Source organism: Hypomesus nipponensis, chromosome 12 (assembly GCF_054491055.1).
Source record: "Hypomesus nipponensis isolate SF chromosome 12, ASM5449105v1, whole genome shotgun sequence".
NCBI classification, from domain to species: Eukaryota; Metazoa; Chordata; class Actinopteri; order Osmeriformes; family Osmeridae; genus Hypomesus; species Hypomesus nipponensis.
This window is the reverse complement of record NC_140372.1, coordinates 4,323,803-4,351,041: the sequence shown is the minus strand read 5'-3', so window position 1 is coordinate 4,351,041 and position 27,239 is coordinate 4,323,803. Positions and strand designations below refer to the sequence as shown.

The 27,239-nt window shown below is 49.3% G+C and overlaps 1 protein-coding gene across 2 annotated transcripts in view; it reads right to left on the bottom strand.

Annotated features, from left to right (window-relative positions):
- The window catches only part of pcdh17 (protocadherin 17), a 55,852-nt gene that overhangs the window by 14,982 nt on the left and 13,631 nt on the right, over positions 1-27,239 (bottom strand). The window contains exons 3-4 of one of the 2 annotated variants that reach the window (XM_084668096.1): positions 15,631-15,689; positions 14,820-14,995 (exon numbers count right to left, since the gene is read on the bottom strand). In XM_084668096.1, the coding sequence (XP_084524222.1) occupies positions 14,820-14,995; positions 15,631-15,689 (235 nt within the window). The remainder of the gene's footprint in view (positions 1-14,819; positions 14,996-15,630; positions 15,690-27,239) is intronic. The other variant, XM_084668097.1, reaches the window with a different exon arrangement.

Genomic DNA, 27,239 nt, shown 5'->3' with positions numbered 1-27,239 from the left:
TGTGTATAGTGTATATGTGTGTACAGTAAATGATGCGCGTGCACTGTGTGTGTGTATGCACATTTGCAAATATAGACCACAAGGGATGTAGACCCCCAACCGCAGCCTAAACCGCAACCAGCCCCCCCCCCCCCCACCAGCCCCCCCCCCACCAGCCCCCCCCCCCCCGGGCCCAGGTGTGGACCAGCAGCATGGACCACTGGGTGGAAAACATCGTCTGACAGCGCTATGGTAGCGCTGTGATTGGTCAGTGAACAATAAAGAACAGTCCAGAACCACTTGTCGTGTTGATACAACATCTGGGCGTCAACACAGCCGGACGTGTGTGTGTGTGTGTGGTATGTGTGTGTGGTGTGTGTGTGGTGTGTGTGTGTCGGGGAGATGGAGGGAGGACTTTGGTGCTCAAATAAGAAGACTTCCCAGCTGCTACTTGAGTTTTCCAGAATACTTTCAAATAACAAGGGGAGAGATAATTAGCTAAACGCAGCTAGCACAGCTAACCCCAGCAGGTGATTTAACGGTTGGCTTCTCTAGTCTATAAAGAAACAACAGGAACTTTGAAATATCCCGACTTGTTAAAACAGCTGATCTTGTTAGTAGTTACAGCTGGAAATAAAACGCAAAAACTCATAGTGACAATCTGGCAACAGTCACTTGTATTTCAGATTAATGACATGCAAGACTTTTTAAACTTTTCTTTGTATTTATTTTTAATCATTGGCCCCGTACTTTCTTTATTCTCCCATCCCCCTCTCCCTCCATCCATTCCTCTCCTCGTCTCCCTCCCTCTCTCCATTCCTCTCTTCTTCTCTCTGATACTGATACAGTCCCTACTCCTCCTCTCTGATAGACACAGTCACTCGCTGGGAATGTAAGGGACATGAGAAGCGTTATCCCAATCTGAGACTAGCTTATCCACCAGCTCTGTACCTCATCCCCTCTTCATCCCCTCTCCCTGTGGAGGAAGGGAGGGACAGAGGGAGGGAGGGAGGGACAGAGGGAGGGAGGGACAGAGGGAGGGAGGGACAGAGGGAGGGAGAGACAGAGGGAGGGGGCAGCTGGGTGGGGGAGGGTTCTATCACAGGTTCCCCCATGTTTAATCAAGGAGGATTTCAACCACCTCAGGAAACCCAGATGGCCGCCTGTTTCTGGAGGGATGAAGGGATGGAGGGACGAGGGGAGATAAGTTGTCATGCCATCCAGGATCATTCCCCCCCCACCAATCGCTTCCTCCGCAAACACACCATAAACACATTGCTAACAGCGAGCGTCCACAGTTTTGGTGGCTGCAAGTCCATGGACTCCACAAAGCTTCCCTCACACCCACCCACAAGGGACTCCTCCAGAGATCAGCCTCCCTTAACTCTGCTCATCTCCCCGGCGACAGCCCCGCCTCCCCCAGGAAACTGCACGTGGCCAGCCTCATTCAGCCGCCCCCAGCTCACTAAAGCTGGACCGTTTACATTTGTTCACGGTGAGAACAAACCTCCAAACCATGAACGAAGCTTGACAATGGATGGAAACAGCCAGATAAAGAAGAGACGCATGGCTACAACCATTTTTCTCTTCTTCATGTTTTTTCTTTCTTCCACTGTTTCTCTGAATGTTTTTGTCTCGACGGTGTTTCCCTTGGGAGGAGGAGGTGAAGGAGAGGAGGGGTGGAGGGTTGGAGGGGTGGAGGAGAGGAGGGGCAGGGTGGCGCAAGGGACAATAGCAGTCACCCAATTAAAGTTGTGTTGGCCTCGCAATTCCTCAAGGTATTGCCTTGTGACAGTTTAATTAACCAAGCACCTTATCTTCATTTACCAGGATCACAAAGTAGCAAGCGGAGTGTATCTGTGGAAAACACCCTGTGTGGCCGCCGTCCACACACACCTCCAACATGCACGCACGCACAAACACACACACGACAGAACCCCCCCCCCCCCCCCCCCCCCCCAGTGAGGCTGTGTCTCTGTGGTCCTTCCTCCTTCCGGCTGCTTCCACAGGCGCAGGCAAGCAGCTCATCAGCCAGCTCTGGTCCTGACTAGACCAGTTGCAGTGGGTCTGTGTGGGAGGCCTATCACCACAGCATCACACACACTAATGGAGAAGCCCATCTATCCACATCCTGCTTCATATGATCCTGCTGGCCAGGAACTGATGCAGAGCACTCACATTAATATTCCAGGCACTGAGGTGTCTGTGTGTGTGTGTGTCTGTATCAGAGGGTCTTGGTTTGACTGTGTGGGTGAATATGGGTGTGTGTGTGTCGAGGTGGGTGTGCGTGTACACGTCCAGGTGCGTGTCTCTCCTGGTGGTGAGCACACCAGTATTTATGTGGACAGCTTTTCCTTTGATTATTATTTGAACGGGGGGTGTCTCGTCACAGGCGGGAGCCTCCGGGACCGTGCTACTTAAGCCTCTCCCGCAGAGCAGTCCTGCTGGCCCGTCCCTCTTTCCCTCTCTCTCTCTCTCCCTCCCTCTCTCTCTCCTTCCTTCCCTCCCTCCCTCTCTCTCTCTCTCCCTCCCTCTCTCTCTCCTTCCTTCCCTCCCTCCCTCCCTCCCTCCCTCCCTCCCTCCCTCCCTCCCTCCCTCCCTCCCTCCCTCCCTCCCTCCCTCCCTCCCTCCCTCCCTCCCTCCCTCCCTCCCTCCCTCCCTCTCTCCCTCCCTCTCTCTCTCCTTCCTTCCCTCCCTCCCTCTCTCTCTCCCTCCCTCTCTCTCTCCTTCCTTCCCTCCCTCTCTCTCTCTCTCTCCCCCTCTCTCTCTATCTCTCTCCCTCACCGCTTCACCCCTCCTTTCATCTATCTCCCCTGTTCATTCCCCAACTTTCCACTCTTGCTTTCCTCCGCCTTTCCCCATCCTCCAGTCTGTGTCGGTCCTTTTTCAGGCTCCAGGGGAGAGGCCACAACCAGTTACATCTACCCATGGAGGGGACCAGCTGCTCTGGACAGGCGAGTCCTGATCACCGCCCCGGTTCTTGATGCAGAGCAACATGTAAAACAATGCCTGGGGTCATAACTATTATTCAAATAAGGCAGGGAAACATCCCAAGACAGCGTGCCTTCTCCCGGTCCAGATTCACTGATTCATTCATAATTTCATCAGTTAATATCAAACTGAATCAACGTCAAAGACGTCTTATGTTGTGGAATTCGATTTACGGTACATTTGATGCGGGTGGCGAACCGGTCCTGGCTGTGAGAAATTACGACAGTTATTTTGGAAAGTTATTATTTTTTTATATACAAGTGAATTCCACACATGCATTAGCTGTGAGGCTAATTAAGAATGATAGACACAAGCCAGGGTTTAGCTAATATCTCAACACACAGCGAACATTACAACATGGCACAAAGGCTCGCTAATCCGAACGAATGAGCCTAAATAAACAACTTTGACTCCAGCGGACGTGGTAAACGCCTGGCTGCGCAACACGCTACCCTTCATCAAATACAGCAACCCTATTCTGTCAGGGCGCACTTTGCCTTTTTAGAGCGTCTCTCCTCGGTAGATAAATATGTATCTAGTGGAGGAAACACCAGGAGAGCGCTGTGATGCCGTAAAAGGCTGTCAGTGAGGACGTCGGTTTTTACCGGGAGACGAGAGGTGATGCAATTAAGAAAGAGAAACAGACTAAGAACAAGCCGAAGCTTTCCAGAAGAAGCGTCAGCAGCGAAGACAAGAAAACGCAACATCCTGCAACCGAAAATAGACATGGAGCTGGAAATGTCCTCGACGTGGAGAAGGGAGAACAAGGAAATCCTTGTTTTCTACTCGACTGTTCCTGCTGACGGTTTCAGAGTGTGTCTTGGAAGAAGGGAGGATGAGGCGTGTGATGTGTGAGTGAAGGAAGCTGCTTGTTACTGTCCTGCCTGGAGGGAGGCCTGACTGGGTGCTGGACACACACACACACCCAAATAGACACGCACGCCTCCATGCACACACACACACGTTCCTTGCTTGAACACACACACTCACACACAACACATGTACCAACATCCACAAAGATCACATGTACTCAAACAGACACACACACACACACACATAACACAGGAAGTCACATACACACACAACACATATACGCACCTACACACAACACATATGTACCCAAACACACACACACTCCCTGCTGCCCTTAGACAGAGGACAGATGGCAGAAGATGGGCTGCTGGCCAAGGGTTTGACGACATATCATGATAATCTTCTTTAGTGAGGCCAGTCCACTGCTGTGAGGTACAACATGTTTCTCCTAGTGAGGACTAGCACAGTAAGAACTAGCATACTGGAAACAACTCTGTTTCTCCTAGTGAGGTGTCTGCCATCTTCTCAGTGCTGCCTCTGTGCTGCCTCAGTGCTGCCTCTGTGCTGCCTCTGTGCTGCCTCTGTGCTGCCTCAGTGCTGCCTCTGTGCTGCCTCAGTGCTGCCTCAGTGCTGCCTCAGTGCTGCCTCAGTGCTGCCTCTGTGCTGCCTCTGTGCTGCCTCAGTGCTGCCTCTGTGCTGCCTCTGTGCTGCCTCAGTGCTGCCTCAGTGCTGCCTCAGTGCTGCCTCAGTGCTGCCTCAGTGCTGCCTCCTCGTCAGCACCACAGCCACAGTGCAGTTAGGGGAGATGCTGAACTAGCTGTCACCAGCTAGCAAAGAGACGACACCCTAACAGGGGTGAAGTCACTTCCTGTTGAGGAATCCTGATGTGACATTTAGTATGTGACTGAGAAACCTGGCAATGGGAGAAACATTGTTACATGTGTTATTTAAACCGGTTTATACTGGAACCAGTGGGGAACCATAACAACCGAGGCGAAGGGATGTGCTGATGTGAAAACGCAGTGTTGGTTATTCAAACGAAAAGAAAAAGCCAATAAGTCGAGTCTCTAAGCCAATCACACAAACGCTTCCTTATCTGCTGGCTTGTGTCCTCCAATCAGATAGCTCGGTTAGTGACGGACCCCCCATCCTGTCTCCAGCAGTCTTGAAGTGAAGGCCAGGGTGCCTGGACAGTGAGCGAGCCTTCAGGCACATCCACGCAGCAACCTTCCGAGCCTGCCACACTCCCCAGTCACACGCCAAGGGCAACCTCTTGTACACGTACGCACACACACACACACACACACACACAACTGCTGACAAGCACCACCCCTTCCACCACACACAACACATCACTGTGTCATCAGAACCAGCATCTGCACGCACGTCCCCTCCACGTATCTTTGAAGCAGGCTAATAACTGTTAACATGGCATAATTAGCCTACGATGCCTTTTAACTAACAAAGGTTGCACAACCTCCAGAAACGTGGGCTGACTCTCCATGGGGAAAGACACACAACAGTAATTCATCTCGTTTACAGGCTGCTGTCTTCATAGTCGCAAAGTTGTAATCTGATTAAACGAAAGCTGAAATGTAACGCGTTGGAGGGCGAGCCGCAGGGTGTTTTATGGGAACGAGTGCGTTGCCGCGGTAACTTTAGAACCCACACCCACCTGAGAGACCTGTGAGAGTGCTCTATGTGAGACGCACCCAGCCTAGGGCCCAAACCGCCCTCATCCCCAAAAAACGCAGAGCTCGTAAAACGAGCAAACGGTTCCTCCAGCCTCACGTGACACCCGCCGACACGCCGGCGTGTTTACACACAACACACACGGCTGTGGAAACACCAAACACGGACACAACAACTCTACACACAACATGCAAAGGAGGATGAAAAACATGTTGTTGTGTTGACCTTGAAGGCTTTCATGACCGCAAGCGCCCGGAGACAAGACACAGACCAGAAGCCTGTGTGAAGGGATGGGATCAATACTACTTGTCTTCTTACTGTTCTTTCTACTATTCGTCCCCACGCAGGATTCCTCAAGTGAAGGGGCAGCTGTGTCAAGAGAATATGAAGGTTGTTTGGTTGATGTGTAGGTGAACTGGTATATTCACCATGGTCTCCCTGGGTTTACCTTCTCTGGGCAGTGAGGGCCAGGGACGTTTAGGGAGGAATCCTTCAGAGTGGCTTTCATAGAGGGATTTATCTGACGTCTCCACGACTCAAAGTGCCAGCTCTTTCATTTCGACATGTCCAAAACCGTTTCAAATGACGCCCTTGAATTAGGTTTCCACATCGCTTAATAGCTGATGTTTCTTCTAGAGCTCAATATGAGCTATCTCATGTTAGGATTAATACTCCATAAATGTTCTCATTACCAAGGGGTGGGAGGTGAATACTGACTGGTGGTTAGCGGTTAGCATTTAGCCACAGTAATGAGCTTCCTCTGATGTGACAGAAGGGAGTGGGAAGCCCGCTGACCAATCACATGAGAGAGTGGTTTCCCAGTTTAATCATGATACAAAGGACCTGGTAACGGTTGGCGAGGCGGAAGAAGCTTTTTTTTATGCGCTCATTACTTCCATAAACACACCGGGATCATTCACTGGTCCTGGGCGAATATAGAAGATTTATTAATAGTTAAGGGGGGGGGAGCTAGAGTTATTCATATTAGAAATGGAGAGATGAACTATGAAGGGGTGGAGGGATGGAAAGGTAGAGGGATAAAAGCAGGGGGAGGGAGGGAGGGTGGGGTAGACGGATTGGGGGGTAAGAGGGATGTATGTGTGGAGAAACAGAGGGATGTATGTGTGGAGAAACAGAGGGATGGAGGTGTGGAGAAACAGAGGGATGTATGTGTGGAGAAACAGAGGGATGTATGTGTGGAGAAACAGAGGGATGTATGTGTGGAGAAACAGAGGGATGTATGTGTGGAGAAACAGAGGGATGGAGGTGTGGAGAAACAGAGGGATGTATGTGTGGAGAAACAGAGGAATGTATGTGTGGAGAAACAGAGGGATGGAGGTGTGGAGAAACAGAGGGATGGAGGTGTGGAGAAACAGAGGGATGGAGGTGTGGAGGTATCAACTGCACTCCACATGTTCAGACCAGAGTGAGAAGGACAGTGAGAACAGGCCAATAGCCCCAAAGAATCTCTCCAACAATAGAATTTAATGAAAACTTTGTGTATTAAAGAGAATGGCCTAATCCCTCTAAGTCCGCTATAATGAGGGAGTAGGGAGTCCTAAGTCTCGCAGTTTTTTTTTTTTTTTTTTTTTTTACTTTAGAAGATTTGAAGCTTGTGGGCTGGATTCCGTGAGCTTAGCCACAAATCGCATCACTCCTGCGCCTCTGTACCTCATCCTGGGAGAACGAGGGGAGCAACACGAGCCTCGCTCGCTCCTGCTCACACACATGTAAAGACACACACACTGCCACTCACGCACACACATCCAATCTGGTTTGACTTTAAACACTACTTCCTCCTCCACATTGGAAGGCACACTGCTTCCTTCAACAGCAGAGACTTCCTGAACGTCCAGAAGGACCCAATGGGAATCTGGCACTCTGCATTCTACAATCCTCGTAGACTGGTGCCATTGCATATTTGTGATTTGTATTTCAAATTGTATTTTGGCCCATTTTCCACTATTATTCTGAACCTAACTTGTCCAAAGTGCACAACCTTTCAACCACAAATGCAACCATTTAGTCTAGACCATCAGGTGTCTGAAGGTGGAAACAGGTACATTACTGTAAGGGTCAGGGTTAAGGGTCAGAGTTAAGGTCAGGAATGGTGTTCAAGGAGTACCGATGCCGTCAACTAAACAGTAACTCAAAGACGTTCTCCAAAGCGGAAGGTTCTGGGACGTTCTCCAGATGTTGTCCAGCAGGTGGGACGGCAGATGAAGTGTTCTCCAACTCTTTCTAATTCACACAGAACGGCGCCAGACAATGAAACCGTGCTGACAAGAACGCAAGCGTTCCCTCATCAGAACAAGGTGTCAACGTTCTTCAACGACCCACCCATTAATCACGCTTAACTGACAGATGTGACGTTCTAACGCGGAACCACGACATGCCCATATGGTACCTGTTTGGCCTTCATTTTGTGAACACACTAATTAAAAGGTTTTCATTGAAGCAGTACACATGCCAGATGTTTGCTCATTAACTCCCATACAATCGTGTTTACGTTTCGTGAACTTCCTGAATATTCAACAATGCCTGTACTTTACGGTACTTTACGCTGTCCCAGAGAGAGATGTGAACACAATCACGACAGACAGACAGTATGGATTCTCACAGGGCCAGTATTTTGGGGCGTACACTAAATTTGTATTTACAAAAGCGATGACTACAAGGACCTCAAATGTAATCGTCAGAATTCACACTCCATTTTGGCTCGTACACGAATACCAAATGTTATAAAAAAATAAGGAACATTGTTTTCTAGAAGGCTTTCCAAATGTTTATACTTGATTCTGACAACACAAACGGGAAGGAAAAAGCCCAGTTAAGAGTTGTGGGAGTACTCCATTTGTCTGCGTTACATTTGTAATGATTTAAAACCTGACTGCAAATCAATGCTGTGTTATTGCCAGGCATTTGTTGTTGTCATGTACTCTGCAATAGAAGGACTGTGGGAGGGGGGGGGGGGGGGGGGGGGGAAGGGGGACAATGACACACGACATGGAGGAGGAGGAGGGGGGGGGGTGATGAATCCCAGACGATTGGAATACGGGAACAATGAAGGGATCTAAAGATTCTGGATTTCACTCTTCAGTGTGTCTATGGAGATTTGAAAGAAGACACATACTGCTGAGGGAGGAAGTCTGTGTGGATTACACATGAAGAGACTGACAGCTATCTGGTCTGAGTCAGCCACAACAAAGCTTAGAAAGACTCGAGCGACTCAAGTCAGGGCAAATGGGAGGGGGAGGTTGGTGAAGGGCGTAAGGTGTGTGTGTGAGGTGTGTGTGTGTGTGTATGAGGTGTGTGTGACTTTTCGTACAGGACGTGGCAGAGGGTGTGTGTGAAACACAGGAGACGGGGGTGGTGCTGGTGGGTGTGAAGAAACGGTTGCTCTCTGTCTCTCTGTCTCTCTCTCTTCTATCTATCGAGTTCATAAGCACACACACACACATTTTCCTTTTAAGTTAGTATTAGCGCTCAACTGAGTGACTGCTTCCCAAAAGCTTCTCTGTCGCAGTCTCGAACGCTTTGATGTTTGTGTACGCGTAAGTGTGTGTGTGAGTGTGTGTGCGTGGAACACTTCCCTCTCCTACTCTCATTTTAGCTGCAGATCTGTTCAGCATCTCAGAGCCACAATAATGTGATTACTGGCATGAGAAGTTGGTGCCAGATACATGCTTCACACGCCTTTTACATGTGTGTGTGTGTGTGTGTGTGTGTACGCACCGTGTCTGCTAACATACCAAGAGGGCATCTTTGGGTGAAAACAAACACTCGTGAGAAGCTCTTATTAAATGAGCTTAGAGGAGTGTGTGAAAGAGAGATAGGGGAGAGAGAGATTGAGATGGGATGGGTGAGAGAGATACAGACATGGAGGAAGGAAAACGGGACAGTGTTTGTGAGAGAGGGAGAAACAAAAAAGAGAGAGTGGGTGAGAGAGAACAAGAGAGAAAGGGAGACAGATAGTGTGAGAGAGGAAAAAAGAGAGATAGAGATTTTTCATGTCTGAGAGAGAGACAGAGAGATAGAAAGAGCAAGGAAGAGACAGAGAGACAAGCTCTCTTTTCAGACCACAATATGGCAGCATTATCTATCCATGAAATATGAATGAAGTGGAATGATCTTTCAAACAGCCAGATAGAGGTTTACCCACAAGGCCAGAGACAGGGTGGAAGGCCAAGTGGTTGCCATGGCGACGCGCGAAAAGGGCATCAGATATGACTGTTGAGCGATTAATTAATCTTCCGAATTACGATTTATCTGTTTGTTTCTTTCTCCCTCTGTCTCACTCACTTAAGGGCTTCAAAAGATAACTGATGTAACCGTTGGAAACAAACTGAATGAGAGAAACCCGTGATAAAATATAGATTTCCTCTGTTGTTTATAATATGGTTGCCATGGTGATGTCCTGGCGCGGGTCAGGGAGCTGTCGAGCTGCTGTGATTGGATGGGAGTCACGCACACGTATCCTGAGTTCTCACGTCTACTGGCCGTCGGGTCCCATCCTCCTAGCCTGGGCGTGGAAGACACTCTTCATTTACAAGGAACCGTAAACACTCAGCTGTGACACACACACACACACACACTCACACACACTCATTAATACACACACGGCGCAGGAGCAAATCCAATCCAATGCGATCGTTAGCCACGGTCACGGTAAATCAATCAGGCGGTGCCAACACAATCATCTGTATGCGTGTGTGCGCATATGTGTGTGTGTGTTTGTGTGTTCACGAACGTGCATGCGTGCATCCCTTGCATGTGATTGCATCTGATTAAATGTAACATTTCCCTACTATAAGTTGTTCAGTGTGTGGAGCGATGGGGAGGGGGGGATGGAGATATGGGGAGGGGGGGATGGAGAGATGGGGAGGGGGGGATGGAGCGATGGGGAGGGGGGGATGGAGAGATGGGGAGGGGGGGATGGAGCGATGGGGAGGGGGGGATGGAGCGATGGGGAGGGGGGATGGAGAGATGGGGAGGGAGAGTGATAGACAGGGAGAGAGATGGGTGGAAGGGAGAAATGGAGAGAGTGAAGGTAGGGGGGGGGGCAGGGACAGGGTAGAGAAGACAGTGATGTCATCTGCTGTCACCATGATTTAACCCTCCTCCTCCTCTCTCCATCCCTCCCTCCTCCTTCTATCTCCATCCCTCCCTCCTCCTCTTCTCTGTATCCCTCCCTCCTTACTCCTCCTCCTCTCTCCATCCATCCCTCCCTCCTCCTCTCTCCATCCTACCCTCCTCTCTCCATCCCTCCCTTCTCCCGACCTACCTCTTAACAAGGTAAGGAAATCTGATTATTGCGCTCCAATCACAGCTCATTAGCGGAGGTCAAAGAGAACACTCACACAGGACTGTAACAGACAACCTTCCCACCCAGTCCCCCTCCCCTCACCCCCCAGTCTGTCTGGGTGCGACTGGCCAGTTGCAGGAAAGATGCTGCCGCCGATATAGATAGTGCAAAACAAACACACCTGAGCAGGGTCTCATGTCTGCTACAGGCGATTCCTGCTCCAATTAGTCAGCAATTAATCAGCAATTAGTGGAAATAGTGAACACTTCTGATGCACTCAGGCTTAATGAACACACAGCCATTCGTTTAGCTACGATCCATTCATCAATCGCAGTGTGGCCCGCAGACATGGGGTGGGGTTGTGTGTGTGTGTGTGTGTGAGTAAGAGAGAGAGACAGAGAAATAAATAAACCAATTAGATCAGTGTCTATAACCTGGGACATAAGAGGAATGTGCAGAACATACCACAGAGGCATTGTGGGAAATGAAGTGAGAGGCTCTGTACTCTTGTAGTCATGTGAGAGGGAGAGAGAAAAAGAGACACAGAGATATAAAAAGAGACAGAGAATGAGAGACAGAGAGAGCTAGAAAGACTGATTTAGAAACGGAAAGAGAGAGAAAATGAAATACACAGAAAGAAAGAGACAGAGAGTGAGACAGATAGAGGGATTCAGACAGAGGGACAAAAAAAGAGACATAGAAAAAGAGAGAGAAACAGGATCCTGGGGGAACAGTGACCTCTGATGCATTTTCCTCCCAAGATGCCATGAGTGTGTGTGACTGTGTGTTTGTGTGTGAGTGTATGTGTGTGTATGTGTGCTCTGAATCACATACCGAAACCAAATGATGCAGCATACAGACGCACACAGTGATGGATTTGTGTGCAGCAGCATGCTATTGTCTGCTATTTTATAATACTCTATTCCATTCCATTCTACTGTCTGTCACTATTTGCTATTTTAACAGCTGCAACATCCCTATTACTGTGTACATTTCCATTAGTATTTTAACATAAACAAATGTTATAAAAATTTATGTTCGTTAACACCTTCCTCCTACCTTAGCAAACTTTCTTTTTTTCTTCCTTTCTCTATCTGTCTGTCTTCCTTACTTTCTCTCTGCCTCTCTCTCTGCTTCTCTCTCTGCCTCTCTCTCTCTCTCTCTCTCTCTCTCTCTCTCTCTCTCCACATCTGCCTCCCTCCCCCCTTCTTTAGCCACACACGCAGACCAGCTTACGATAGTATTCACACTCCGGCCTGTATTAACACCCAACCGCCCCCCCCCCCCCCCCCCCCCCCCCCAGCCTGCTTTTAAGAGATGACCCGCCCCACTGATCCTGTCAGCACGCCCCCCACACCCCCACCCCCTCACCTTCACCCGTCGCCTCGCCACGCAATGAAGACTTCCTGGAACCCTGCCAAGCTGGGCTCAACCCCAGGGCCCCCTGAACACACACACACACTCTCTCTCACACACACACAAACACTCTCTCTCTCACACACACACACACACACACTCTCTCTCACACACACACACACACACCAGTGTTATTGGCTGAACACGGCCAACTCTTGTCACTCTCAGATCGATTGCCCACCCACCTAAACGCCCTCTCCCCCCCTCTCACTCCAACCCCCGCACACTGGAGCGAGGTGTGGGGGGGTCCTGGGGGTGAGGCGGAGAGGGACAGCAAGGTTTACAACCTCTCCTCGGGCTAGCCATCCCTGAAGACGTGGCACGCGGCGTGGCGCTGTAAGTGATCCTCCTGTGAGGGAGGGAGGGAGGGAGGGAGGGAGGGAGGGAGGGAGGGAGGGAGGGAGGGAGGGAGGGAGGGAGGGAGGGAGGGAGGGAGGGAGGGAGGGAGGGAGGGAGGGAGGGAGGGAGGGAGGGAGGGAGGGAGGGAGGGAGGGAGGGAGGAGGGAGGGGCCTGTTTGTTTAGTTTTCTCAGTTCGGAGTTTGAGAAGATGTGTCTGATGACACAAACATATTTCTCGTGTGTGTGAGTGTATGTGTGTGATGCTGACTTAATGGGTGCCGCTCGACACGTTTGTGTACATTCACACGAAGATGATCCTTCCATCCGCTCACGGACAATTAGATAGGAACATTCTGGAAATGGGAAACATATGGGACTCTTTAATTGGCCGATTTCTCTTGCCTTTGTGTTTGTGTGTGTGTGTGCGCGTGTGAATGTTTGAGTACTGTATGAGTGTGTGAGCATTCTGTGTTCATTCCAAAACCGGATGCAAATGGAATCAAGCACATCCATGCCTACTGTTAACGCAGTGAGGAGAAGGGTTCTGTTATGTCTAAAATCATCCTTCTGTTGCTTAGATTAATAGGACCATTATGAAAAACCAAGCTCTGTAGCATAACAGAATCACCTGCCTCCTTTGCCTCACCTCTCTCCTGTGCCTCTCTTTCCTTGCCTTTTATGCCTCACCTCTGCCTCCTCTCTCTCACTCCCTGCCTCTCTGCCTCCTCTCTCCCTCCCTGCCTCGCTCCCCACTACAGTATTCATATCTCTTTCTCTGTGGTGATTTTCAGGGAATACCAGTGTTTCTCTGGGACTAGATATTTTGCAGGGTAATGGGCCAATCCCGGTTACAAGGCCTGAACAGCGCTGGAAACAGAACACTTCCCCTATGGTTCCATTACTCAATACAACCCAAGCATCCACCAAGGGGTGCTCCACCCCTCCACCTCTCTCTGCACCACCCAGGAGTGGGAACCAGGGGAGCGAATGAAACATCCTATCTGATGGAGTCATTGTTCTACACATGTCATGAGTAATCGGTCGGGGGCCCAACAGTGCTTAGAATAATTATTCATTTTTAATCAGCACGGCAGGATGCTACATGGCCTGACGCATGCTAAGTTCTTTTCCGTGTTCTGTTATCAAAGTTTCAGCAGATTGGGCTGCAGGAAGAACCAGGCAGGGACACTGAGAGAAAGCTAAAGTGGTTGTGCTTATAAAAACATAATGGGCTTGTCGGCTTTGATAAACTGAGAACGTAGCACGGCTACGCAAACACACACACACAGAAGCGAGGAAAACATTAGTGAGAACCGCAGACAAGGAAATGAGGGGATGGGAGGGGGGGGGAGGAGGAGGAGAGTGGGAATGGAAGATGATGGAAATAGAGAACGGGAGAGAAGGAGAGACAGAGCGAGGGAGGGAGGGAGGGAGGGAGGGAGGGAGGGAGGGAGGGAGGGAGGGAGGGAGGGAGGGAGGGAGGGAGGGAGGGAGGGAGGGAGGGAGGGAGAGTAGCAAATGGGAGGCCAGAGAGGGCTTTGACTGGGTGAGGTCAGGGCAGGTCGTGGATAGATCACAAATAGTTGGAAGAGCCCTAGATTATACAGCAGACGGAAGCCATTTTAATGAGGCTTCTCTTCCCTCTATGTGTTCAGATTTAGATGGGCCTGTGACCCTGCCAGTGGCTTTGGGAACCTCTCCTTACCCCTCCTGCATCCCACTGCCTGGGTCATGTGACTCCCCCTCCTGCATCCCACTGCCTGGGTCATGTGACTCCCCCTCCTGCATCCCACTGCCTGGGTCATGTGACTCCCCCTCCTGCATCCCACTGCCTGGGTCATGTGACTCCCCCTCCTGCATCACACTGCCTGGGTCATGTGACTCCCCCTCCTGCATGACACTGCCTGGGTCATGTGACTCCCCCTCCTGCATCACACTGCCTGGGTCATGTGACTCCCCCTCCTGCATCCCACTGCCTGGGTCATGTGACTCCCCCTCCTGCATCCCACTGCCTGGGTCATGTGACTCCCCCTCCTGCATCACACTGCCTGGGTCATGTGACTCCCCCTCCTGCATCACACTGCCTGGGTCATGTGACTCCCCCTCCTGCATCACACTGCCTGGGTCATGTGACTCCCCCTCCTGCATCACACTGCCTGGGTCATGTGACTCCCCCTCCTGCATCACACTGCCTGGGTCATGTGACTCCCCCTCCTGCATCACACTGCCTGGGTCATGTGACTCCCCCTCCTGCATCACACTGCCTGAATCATGTAGACTCACCCTGCTCAAGAGGTGGGGGGGGTTTGACGCCTGTCGCCTTCATCTTTAGGGCTTCTTTGGCCGACATGTCGCAGCAAGAACCTTTATTGGTGTCTTGGTCGCTATCCGCCTGGTCACTATCGCCATGGCCACTGTCTCTAAGGCTGGCTCTCTCAGGGTCCTTGAATGTGGAGCTGCTAAAGGAAAGATGAAGAAAACAAACCCACACAGGAGGGATGAGAGACCTTGAAGTACTTTGCTTTCCCTGCAGATTGTTTTCTGTCTCATTCTTTGATCAGAAAAATTGGATTTGTTTAAAAGACAATGGTGGTACTAGGACAGGTCAGGTACAACAGCTATTTAGCATTATTCAAGTTCTGAAACTACTGAAGGCTATGCTGCAGGTTTATTAGGGAAGGAGGAGTTTAGAACAGGTATAGATAGACTATGGAATTAGTAAAGGTATACAGCTACAGTTTTAGTACATAGGTATTTAGTTTCAGTGTTAATATAGGTATATAGCTACTACATATCTAGTATCAGAACAGGTATAGTATTAGTACACCTACATAGCTACAGTATTAGTACAGGTATATATCTACTACAGGTCAAGAAATAGTACAGGTCTAGTATTAATACAGGCATAGAGCTTCTAATCTGAAGGATTATTGGAGGTTTAGTATCAGTAAAGGGTTCAGGTCTAGTGGTACCCCAGACTAGAGGGTATGAGTTTAGCGGTGGGATTAGCACAGGTCTGGTGATGCTACAGATTAGGTCCAGTGGACTCCTCCGGACCAGGATCCTGTAGGAGCAGCTGGCTAACAGGCCTTACCTCTGAACAAACTGCTGTCTGCTGCCCATGTAATTGGGCTCGGCGGGGAAACTGTCTGTCTGTGGAGGAGAGAGAGGAGAGAGAATTTACGCCCTGCGCTACACAGCGCCTTGTCCTGCGGGGAAACACCATCTCCTGGTGACAGAACATGATTAATAATGTAGGAGGGAGGAGTGTGTGTGTGGGGGGGTGGGGGTGGGGGGAGAGTGTGTGGTTGGGAGGGGGGGGGGGGGGCAGAGGGGGTGACGAGGGGGGGGAGGGGGGTGAGTGTGTGAGCTCTGGATGGGGCTATTCAAACCCCCCACATTTGTACATTTTAATTACCAAGGAAAACAAGCCTGATGAAAGATTCAGGAGGGCCCTGCCGAGCTAACCTCCCTCTGACCTGTCTACCTCCCACTAGCTCAACACACGCCACTCTCTGGGAGGGCACAACATATATATATATATATATGTGTGTGTGTGTATACATGCGTGAGTGTTTAAGTGTGTTTGTGCATACAGTACTTGTATGTGTGTGAGGACAGGTTGAGGTGTAAACTTGCTTGCATGCTGTTGTACGTGTGTGTTACATTTACATGTAGTCATTTAGCAGATGCTCTTATCCAGAGCGACTTACAGTGAGTACAGGGACATTCCCCCCGAGGCAAGTAGGGTGAAGTGCCTTGGCCAAGGACACAACGTCATTTTGTAACACTGGAAACCGTCTGATTACCAGCCTGATTCCCTCACCGCTCAGCCACCTGACTGTTGGTGCGTACATGTACGTGTGTGGGCACGTGGGTGTTTACACACGCTAGCGACTGATGCTTCTTAACGCACGCTCGTTCTAGGAAGAGCACCTGGATGCTTACTGTGGACAGGCTGTCCCACCACACAGGACATCATACTGGGAAGATCCCAAACACAAAGACACACACACACCCACAGGCACACACACACACCCACAGGCACACACACACCCACAAAAACACATACACACGCTATCGCAGGCACACAAGCATGCACGCAGACAAACAAACCACGCTGAGCAGTGGCTGTTGGCCACAAACAAAAAACAGTTCTTCGAAACCACTGTAAATAAGCAGTAGGCAGCAGTCGATGGTTATTCCTGCTGCACCAGCTCACAGTAATGACTAATGGAGCTAGAGATAGATTCACAAAGGACCTCAGTAGTGCAGCCTCCCCCCCTCCCTCTCCTCCCTCTCTCCCCCATCACCCCGTTGCTAACCTTTAGACCAATCTGTCAGTCAGGACTGGACAAACACACTCTCTCTTCTCTCTATCTCTCTTTCACCCCCTATTTGTCTCACCCCCCTTGTCTCCATCTCTCTCTCTCTCTCTCTCTCTCTCTCTCTCTCTCTCTCTCTCTCTCTCTCTACCCCCCTCTATCTCTCTTCCATCCCTCTCTCTGTCTCTGTCTCTCTCTGTCTCTCTCTCTCTCTCTCTCTCTCTCACACTCTTTAGCCCCCTTTATCTCTCTACCATCCCTCTCTCTCTCTCTGTCTCTCTCTGTCTCTCTCTCTCTCTCTCTCTCTCTCTCACACTCTTTAGCCCCCTTTATCTCTCTACCATCCCTTTCTCTATCTCTCTCCTACTCTGTTTCTCTCTTGCTCTCTCCTTCTCCTCTTCCTCTGTCTCTTCTCTCTCTGGTGGATCTCAATTACTCTCTGTCGCGTCAATGACTCGTCAATGGTGCTGCAGTGTATTTGCTCTAAGGCCCACGGTCAATATAAGGGGAGTGGGGGGGCTGGCTGGGGAGTCCGGCTGCAGGACGGCTTGGTCTGGAACCAGGAGCGATACACTCCAGACAGTATTGACAAGTCTAAAACGAGGAAGCGAGAGGGGAGAATCAGAATGGCCAGAGTTCTCTCTCTCTTTCTCTCTCTCTCTTTCTCTCTCTTTCTTTCTCTCTCTTCTTCATTCTCTCTCTCTCTCTCTCTCCCTCTATCTCTTTCTCTCTCTCTCCATCCCTCTCTCTCTCCCTCTCTCTCTATCTCTCTATCTATATATATCTCTCTCCTCATCTTTCTCGCCCTCTTCTTTATTATTTATTCCTCTTTGTTTCCTCTGTATCGTTCTAATTTGGTTGTCATCCAACTCTCCCTTTCTCAATCTGACTCTCTCTCTCTCTCTCTCTCTCTACAGCTAATTACAGCTAATTAGATCACACTGGGGCACAAGCTCAGTGTTCTCCCTCCCTCTCTCTCCCTCCCTCTCTCTCTCTCTGTCTCTCTCTCACACCCTCTCTCTCTCTTTCTCTCTTTCTCTCTCTCTATCCCTCTCTCTCTCTCTCTCTCTCTCTCTCTCTCTCTCTCTCTCTCTCTCTCTCTCTCTCGCTCTCTCTGCTTTTCCCCCATTCTTTTGTCATTATCAGCCATATTAAGGCCCGTAATCATCTTAATTGGTCATGTAAATGAAAAGGTTAAGGGGAGCCAGGAGAGCAGTCAGCTGACATTTACAGCCCAGCAGAACCTGGTCCAGACCGGCTTTACTACTAGCAGAACCTGGTCCAGACCGGCTTTACTCCCAGCAGAACCTGGTCCAGACCGGCTTTACTCCCAGCAGAACCTCCGCACTTCAGACCGGGCAAGGTACCACCCAACTGGCTCAGTATTTAACAATATAAAACCATTCATTCCCCTCACTGAGAAAAATAATACAAAAAAACATCATTCATGAAATCCAATCAATTCATTTGTTTGCAACATGGTGAGGATGCATGGAAGGCGATAAATATTTAAAAAGGTAGATAACGTTTTTATCTGGAAATAATTACCAGATATAATTCTTATCTTGGGGTGTAAAAATCACACCTGCGTATCCTTTCACAGTGAGCCTGTTTGATGATGGAAGAAAGCGGGGAGATTTGTCTAATCTATTCCACAGACGGCTCTCTCTCATCCTCACAGGAGGATTTCCTAACATCACAAGCAATGTTTACTCCCCTAAAGTCTCTCAGTTTTTCTGTGAATCTATACTAGTGAAATGTCACATGGGCCAGAAGCATACCTCACTCACACACACACACACGCACGCACACACACACACACACACACGCACGCACGCACGCACGCACGCACGCACGCACACACCCTTCCTGATACAGTCGATGGCATATTTCCCTGACGTATCCCGGCGCTCTCCGTCGATAGAGAGCGGCGCAGTGGGGAGCGAGGGAGCGTGAAGGACGGCGGAGCCCCCTCCGCAGCGTGACCTTTCCTGTCTTTGTGGACGCTCTTTGTAGACGCTAAAACATATCGCTCCACCTTAACCTTCTCCTCAAAAGACGGAGCTCACAAGGGATATTTAGAAGGTCCAACAAGAGCCGAGAGGAGGTGGAGAGAGCGCTCCAAACTGTTTGGCATTGAAAAAATAATTGTGAGTTCTTTTAAAAAGCAGGAGGGGCTTGTTTCTTTTCTACCCACACTATTCTGAAAAGTGGATTTGTGCTTTGACGTGCTTTTATATCTAGTCATCCACCACCAACTCAGATCAGGTTGTTTTAGACAGAATAGCCAGAAGGCTGAGAGGTTAAGGGAGCAACCTTGGAGAGAGTGAGGGAGGCCAGTGATGAATAAGCTGCCTCTGACATTATTAAGGAAACTTACGGAAATAAATAATAAAAAAACATTATTCACTGGATCTCAGCAATCCTTGGCAGTGTTTTTGTAATATCCTGCTGTATGCAAAACAGTCCCCTCAGGGACTCTATAAAGATGGCAGTTTAACTGAATCTTTGTTGGCAACATAAAAAGAATTAAATCAACAGATAGATGAAATAACATCTCACTGATGAGCTTTATGTGTTTCCATCACAATCACAGCAACTGCCTGGAATCCAACTCTCCAATGATTCAAATGTCTGATAAATCAACTGCTGTATTATCTGAATCCGGTATTGGGTTTGTCATTATTTCTCCCAAGACATCTGCACTTATATCGCCCAGAGCAACAAGCAATTCGAAACCCAGTAAACAACAACAACAACATGGATCACAAAACACTGATGCAACAACTCCAAACCCTAGCAAAGGGCCACAGTTTCCACAACCCCCCTTGTTTGCTAAAAATACAAACGGAGCGAGTACACGTGCTGTTCAATAAAAAGCACATTAGAGAGGACCTAAGCTACAGGCCTTCCTGTCTATTAGAAGGTGGGTCCTATCTCCCGGTTCAGACTCTTCCTGTCTATTTAATATATTGGGTCATATTTGCTGCCTGGGCCTGTCAATACTGCCGGCCTTCTATCCAATTAATGGAGAAGCATTGCAGATACAGGCTGCTTTGCACTTAGCCAATCACAAGTCTCTATGTACACAGGAGATCGAGGGAGGAAGCGAGGGAGATTGAGATGGAGAAAGAGAGAGGGAGGAATATGGGGAGGGTTTATATATTTGGAGTGACTGGACCAAGTGTCTACATAGCCTTGATAAACACCTATCGTTTATTGAACTTCTGCTAGTCTGGGCAGGGCAGAGAGAAGGACTTGAGGTTGAAAAGGCGTTCGAAAGTTATCACGTTCTTGGACAGCACAGTGTTGTTCAACACTGTACACACGTCTAGCCTTCCATGCACAAACACACACAAGCATGCACACAATCGGTATCAGGAGAAACATGGGACAAGAATACATCTATATTCGTGTTATTATATATTTCATGTGTGTGTGTGAGAGAGGGGGGGGGGGGGGCATTTATCTAATGGATCTAACACTGAATGAGGACCCATGTTAGATGAGTCCACGTCAGAGGAAGAGGGAGGAAGGGGGAGAGAAGATGAGGGAGGAAAGGGGAGTAAGGTAGAGGACAGAGAGAGGGAGGAGGGGTGAGAGACGAGGGGAGGAGGGGGAGGAGGGGGGGAGCGTGGGAGGAGCAGAGAGCATTGGGTCTCACCTCAGCAGGGTAACAGCGATACGCTCCGGTCTATTTCTGGAGCCCCTCAGAGACTGAGCTCGTGTTTCTAAGACTGGCCATGCAGACAGCACTCCGATTGAGACAAATGGGAATGGTACATAGGGAGTTGGTCGCTGGTACGGCTTGGGTAGTGTGTGTCTGTGTGTCTGTGTGTTTGTGTTTGTGTGTGACAGTCTTTGCATGCAACATGGCTAGCTGACATGGACAAATGCTTATTTAGCATCATTGCTTTCCCACGTCACCAGGGTTTTCAGTTTCACGTGGACAAAAACCAACCCCCGTCCACCACCCAAGATATATATATGTCCTCTGCTGGGTCCCATGCACAGATGCATGACTCAGAGGAAAGCAAACGGCTGTGTGTGTGTGTGTGTGTGTGTGTGTGTGTGTGTTTGTGTGCATGTGTGTGTCACAGGGTGTGAGAGGATGTAAATCCTGGCTCACCTTGTCTTTCTGCCAGCTGGACTGAACAGATCTTGTTTTGATAAATAAACCAGGTGTCAGATTCACAGAGGAAACCAAGATCCCCTTCTAAACATCCCTCACTCTACCTGGAGAACAGTCTCAACTGCTCTAGTACCGCCAGGGAAGAAACGAGGAGAGGTGAAAGAGAAATTGAAATAGATAGAAAAATTGGGGGAGGATGGATGAGAGACGAGAGACAGAGAGAAAGAGAAAGAGAGAGAGAGAGAGAAAGAGAGAGAGAGAGAGACGGAAGGACATAGAGAAGGAAGTGATCAAACACAATTGATCCACCAGTTCCTGAAGAGTGTCCTTAAGTGATCAAATTCAATTAGAGCCATGCTCTATGCTTTCCTGCCATCGCTACACCCCGGATCAATGGTCCCAGAAGCAAACAAAAGCCTGAGTGAGTGAAGTAAATGTCATCCAAGTCCGCTTCCCGATGTCCAGTAAATTAACAGGAAGGAGAAGGGGATCAGCCAGACTGGTCATCTGAATGTCATGTATCACAGAGTCTGTTCTATGATGAGCAAGAGGCACAGAGAGGGAGGGAGGGAGGGAGGGAGGGAGGGAAGGAAGGAAGGAAGGAGGGAGGGAGGGAGGGAGGGAGGGAGGGAGGGAGGGAGGGAGGGAGGGAGGGAGGGAGGGAGGGAGGGAGGGAGGGAGGGAGGGAGGGAGGGAGGGAGGGAGGGAGGGAGGGAGGGAGGGAGGGAGGGAGGGAGGGAAAGCAGGTACAAGAAGAAAGAGAGGAGTAAAGAAGAGTAGGAGGGGGCGGCGGCCATCCTTCATTAAGGAAGACGAGAGTAGAAACATAACTTGAAAGGCCATTATCTCTGACCTGTTCCCTTCTTGTTCTTCTAATATTCTAGGCAGTGAGGGGCGAGCAGTCTACGAACCACCAGGAAGCTCTGACAGGGGGGCTGACAACAGCCGCTCGTCACCCCCCAATCCTCCCCCCTCCCCTCTCCTCCCCGCTCACCGAGGGGAGAAGGAGAGAGGGATACTTGGTTTGAACCATCACACACCTCCTCCTTCTCTGCTGGGAGAGATGGATGCTGGGTTCGGTCCGTCACACCTCCCTCCTGCTCGGCTAGGAGAGGGGCATGCTTCGAAGCGTCCCATCACTCCTTGTTCGGCCGCCTTGTTTTTGCAATTTCAAAGCAGAAGAAGAGAGAGAAGATTCTGTCTTCAGTCACAAGGTATTAATGGGGAAAAGCTTCATCTTTTACAGTCTCAGTCTGGTATTATGACTCTGCTATTTTATTTTTCTTTCTTAAAGCACCCTGAACAAACGTTTGTTAGTGTCAATGTGTGTGTGTGCAGGGAATCAAACCGCGCCACATTTGACATTAATCAGCCTGTCCTTATGCTCTTCAGTAGGAACTGATTTGGAAAATTTGAAAATGTGCACCTCTTCTGGATGCAGATTTACACGCACACACACACACACACACCACTCAAGGAAGGTAATGTACCTTTCCGCAAACCAAACAGATTTGGTCACGCATAACAAACCGAATCACTGGCCAAAGAAAATTCTGCTCAAACAAAACTGCTCAATGGCCCTAACAGACACTCAATGTTAACGCACCATCCTAATATTTCCTCTGCAATTCCTGTGCATGTAATTGATTCATTAATGGAAAGATGAGTCATTCTAGAAAAAATGAACTGCATTACCCACAACCCCTTGCTAATTATGGCATGTTTTCCCTCAAGGGGAACCACGTAAATAAACAGCAGAGCTGGAGAGCACGTTTGTAGTCCAGAACTGTTACAGGAAGCACATTGTTTTCCCTTTGATTCGAGCCCTTATATAACCAGCACACTGTCATATACATTTACCTGAGAGTTTCCAACCCTCTCCAGAGTTGGGCCTCAGGGGAACAGAACACCAAACAAATAACGGAAGCATATTATTCTCCGCACAGGCCTTGTTTGTTGAGATGAAACCTGTCAATACAGAGACTCCTCTCCAGAGCTTTCAGCACTGCTCTACAATCAAGACAGGAAGTAGCAGAAATACCCATAATCCACCTCCGGCAGTCTGGGGAATTAGCCAATGGGGGGTGGCTTGAGTGTGTGTGTGTGCGTGTGTGTCATCTCCCAGGGAGAGAAAGTATCCTGACACTACAGAATCCAGACCCCCCACACGGATGACATTCAAAGGGAAGAGTCGCCAGACGTGTGTTTGTCAGCGACGCTCGCTAACGGCCAAATTAGGACAGCGTGACTCACCGACGTTTTATGAAGTTGCGCACGGCTAAAGTGGAACACCTCACACTGTGACTGCGGAGACAGCCCGACGCGCGCACACGCACACGGCTTTACCGTCATACTTTGTAATTACTAGATATTTTAAGGCGGAAATTAGTTTCGGTGAGTGTGTTGTGTGGGTGTGTGTGTGTGAGGGTGTGGTGTGTGAGGGTGTGTGTGTGTGAGGGTGTGTGTGAGGGTGTGTGTGTGAGGGTGTGTGTGTGTGAAGGTGTTTGTCTGCCTGCCTGTCTGTCTGTCTGTCTGTCTGTCTGTCTTCCTGTCTATTTGCCTTCTTATCTGTTTGCCTGTCTACCTGCCAGCCTGTCTGTTTGCCTGTCTACCTGCCAGCCTGCCTGTCTGCTGACCTTCTTTGGCTGTCTGTCGCACCATTGTCATGGACACGGCCACTAACCCTCAGCTCCCCCCCTTGCACATCTACAGCTGGAACTCTGGGGCCAAAGCTGTTGAGACTGACTGATCCTCCATATTTACTTCCAGAGACACTGTCTCTGTGTGTGTTCATAGTGTGTGAATGTGGGTCTGGGCAAAAGTGTGGGTGGTTGTTCACACGTGTGTATGCAACCTGGCTTGTGTGTTGGCTGTGTGTGTGTGTGTTGGCTGTGTGTGTGTGTTGGCTGTGTGTGTGTGTTGGCTGTGTGTGTGTGTTGGCTGTGTGTGTGTGTGTTGGCTGTGTGTGTGTGTTGGCTGTGTGTGTGTGTTGGCTGTGTGTGTTGGCTGTGTGTGTGTGTTGGCTGTGTGTGTGTGTGTTGGCTGTGTGTGTGTGTTGGCTGTGTGTGCGTGTGTTGGCTGTGTGTGTGTGTGTGTTGGCTGTGTGTGTGTGTTGGCTGTGTGTGTGTGGCTCTTATGAACTGCAGAGTCGTAGTGGGAGTGAGCAGGCTCTGTGTTTCAGGAAGCCTTGACTGTAAGCACCAGGCTTCGCTCCAGTATTCCCTCTCACAAAGGAAACAATGTCTGCCATTTGCCTTCCCACACATTTACACAAGACAATAGCAGGACCAACTTAGAAGAGAGGCTCTGAAACAGGAAGTGAAGCTCTAAAAAGGAAACAGGAAGAGGAGAACAGGAAGAGGGGCCCTGAAACAGGAAGTAAGGCTGTGAAACAGGAAGAGAGGCTCTAAAACAGGAAGTAAGGCTGTGAAAAAGGAAGAGGGGAACAGGAAGAGGGGCTTTGAAACAGGAATTGAGGCTCTAAAACAGGACGTAAGGCTGTGAAACAGGAAGAGATGCTCTACGACAGGAATTGACGCTCTGCTATAGGAAGAGAGGGATCTGTGCCTATACATGATGGTATCATACTCCCGAGGTAGCAGGGGAGAGATAGAGACACCAGACAACACAGAATGCACCATGTCGCCAGCCCTGCAAGGGTACCGCCCCCCCCCACCTGCCTTACCAACCCCACTGTTTTGTGTAAACAAACTTAACCAAACCGGCTGGGAGGAATTGGATCCCTGTGTGAAGCCAGGTGCGCTCAGCATTTGCAGTATTTGTGTGTGTGTGTGTTTTGTACATGGGAGGTCATGGAAGGGGATCATTTATTTGCTCTATAATCTTGCCTAGACCTAAAACAAGCTTCAGCCGTGAGCTGTTTGCTTTTAGTCGCTATCTGTTAGCAGCTAGTTGTTCGCTGTTAACTGTTAGCTGTAAGTCCCAAGAGTCAGCTCTGACATTTCACCCTAATTAATCAGCAACTCACTCAAACCACTTGTACACATACGTGTACGCTGGCCACAAAGTAAATGGCCGGAAGGTCACACCGCCGATTACACCAAACACACCGAAGCACACACAAACATTCACAGACAGGTATAAAAAAAACACATGCACTCATAGGGTTACACTACACACTGTGCACTGTAAGCACTAATAGGTGTTTATAACTGCATTCGCTGTTTACAGTATCAGTCAGACAGTATACTGGTAGGAAAATTATTCTAAACTCCTCGCCTGTTTTTTCTCTCTATGGTGGATGGAAGTGATATAGTAAACAACCGCTGCAACAACAAAGAAAATATGGCTCATCTAGTACGTGAGCTAACAAAAACTGAGCTTAAAAAAACAACATGAAAGGACAAACTTATTCCGTTTGAATTGATAAGAGGTGGTGCAGTTGCATCAAAGATAAAAGGGTTCAATTTATCTAGAGCCAAGAGGAGATGCCATACTCACTCACACACACACACTAACACGCACACACACACACACACACACACGACAGATGGAGTAAGTGAGTTTTCACAAGGTTACCTTCCCTGTATTTCGGGTCATTGGCGATGAGGTAGCCTATTTGAGAGGCGGGGGGGCCTGTGTGTGTGTGTGTGTGTGTTGGAAGGGACGTGGGGGTTGTCATTCCTGTCTGAACACGCGGCTGGGGGGGGGGAGATTCCCAAGCAGGCTTTGGCTTTAATGCTGTGTTGTCAAAACCAAGACTGCTACTTCCCCAGCAAACTCTTTTAAGTGTGTCCGCTGTGCATTAAGGATCTGTCAGGACGGCTTTAGCATTAATCAGCTAGCCCCCAGAAGAAACAATCACGCATAATCTACGACGGCAAACTCTGCTGACCTTCCCTTCAAACGCACTGTTAAATTCTCCTTCAAACCAGCCACTTCAAATACACTACACAGAACCCTTCTCTCTCTCTACCTCCATATCTCTCTCTCTCTCTCTCCATCTCTCTCTCTCTCTCCATCTCGCTCTCTCTCTCTCTCTCTCTCTCTCTCTCTCTCTCTCTCTCTCTAGCCAAGTGATTGGTTCATCCTGTCCTGGTTGCAGCTATGTTTCTGTACCTGAGTGTAAATCTACCCAGCCATTGAGGATGTCACTGTGACCTTAGAGCCTGTGTGTGCGGGAGGAGAACAGAGAAGAGGAGGAGATGAAAGGACACACACGTTCTTGAGACATCCATCTCTTGTGCGCGTTCAAGGTTCTGTGTACATGGCGAGCAGAGTTATTACTGAGGCGAGGGCTTCATGGCAGTACTTCATTTATTAAAAGTGTGAGCAGATCGATACACCAGACGCATACACTCGGCACTGGTGACAAGATAATCTCATAATCACAAATTTGGCTTGGGTCGTCAGCAACATGAGAAATCGCGCCGCTTATCTGGTATGACAAGGGAAAGAGAAAAGGGGGGGGGGGGGGGATGGTGGTGGTGCTTGTAGTGGTGGTGGTGGTGGTGGTGGTGGATGTGGTGGTGGGGGGGGGGGGGGCGCAGCACTTGGGAGTGTGTTAAAAACCTTTTACCGAACAACGCTTAGAAACAGATGACCCGAAGCTCTGCCAGCGCTTAACGCAGCCTGGATCAATGAGAGACCGAGAGGAACCAGAGATTGATCGACATGTAAAGAGACAGCAACGACTGGTAGACTGTTTAACAAGCAAAACACGGCTATTGAACGGAACTCTTACAAACGATAGAAAAGAAACAGACCCCGAATCAGCCACATCCTCCTCTCATCTGTCCATCACACTAAACACGTTTCGAACAGGAAAAAAACAAAGCCATCATATAGTGATGAAGCAGGAAATGTTATTTTCTTCGCAGCACTTTGCTCTTTTGCATTTAGGAAACAACCACTGAGCTGGTGGGCTCAATCTCGTTACCACAAACAGATAACTGTGCATACACAACACAGCGGCCGTCAATTCCACTCAGACAGAGACAAGGCCGCGACACCAGCTTCAGATTTCAAACCGTGCCACGGAGATAATGGAAAATTGAGACGCAGTGTGGGAGCCACGCTACCTATTAGCCCGACAACTGCTTCACTCCAAAGATGGGGACAAAAAGTTAATATGAACACACACACACAAGCGTTCTCGAACAGCATTCGCTAAATTACAACAGCACTAACTTGAAGGGACTGCCTATCTTGAATCCGATCGCAAACCTTTTCTGCTAGAAACATGTGGCTACCTATTGTGGAGTGGTTTCACCTGGCTGCTTCAGT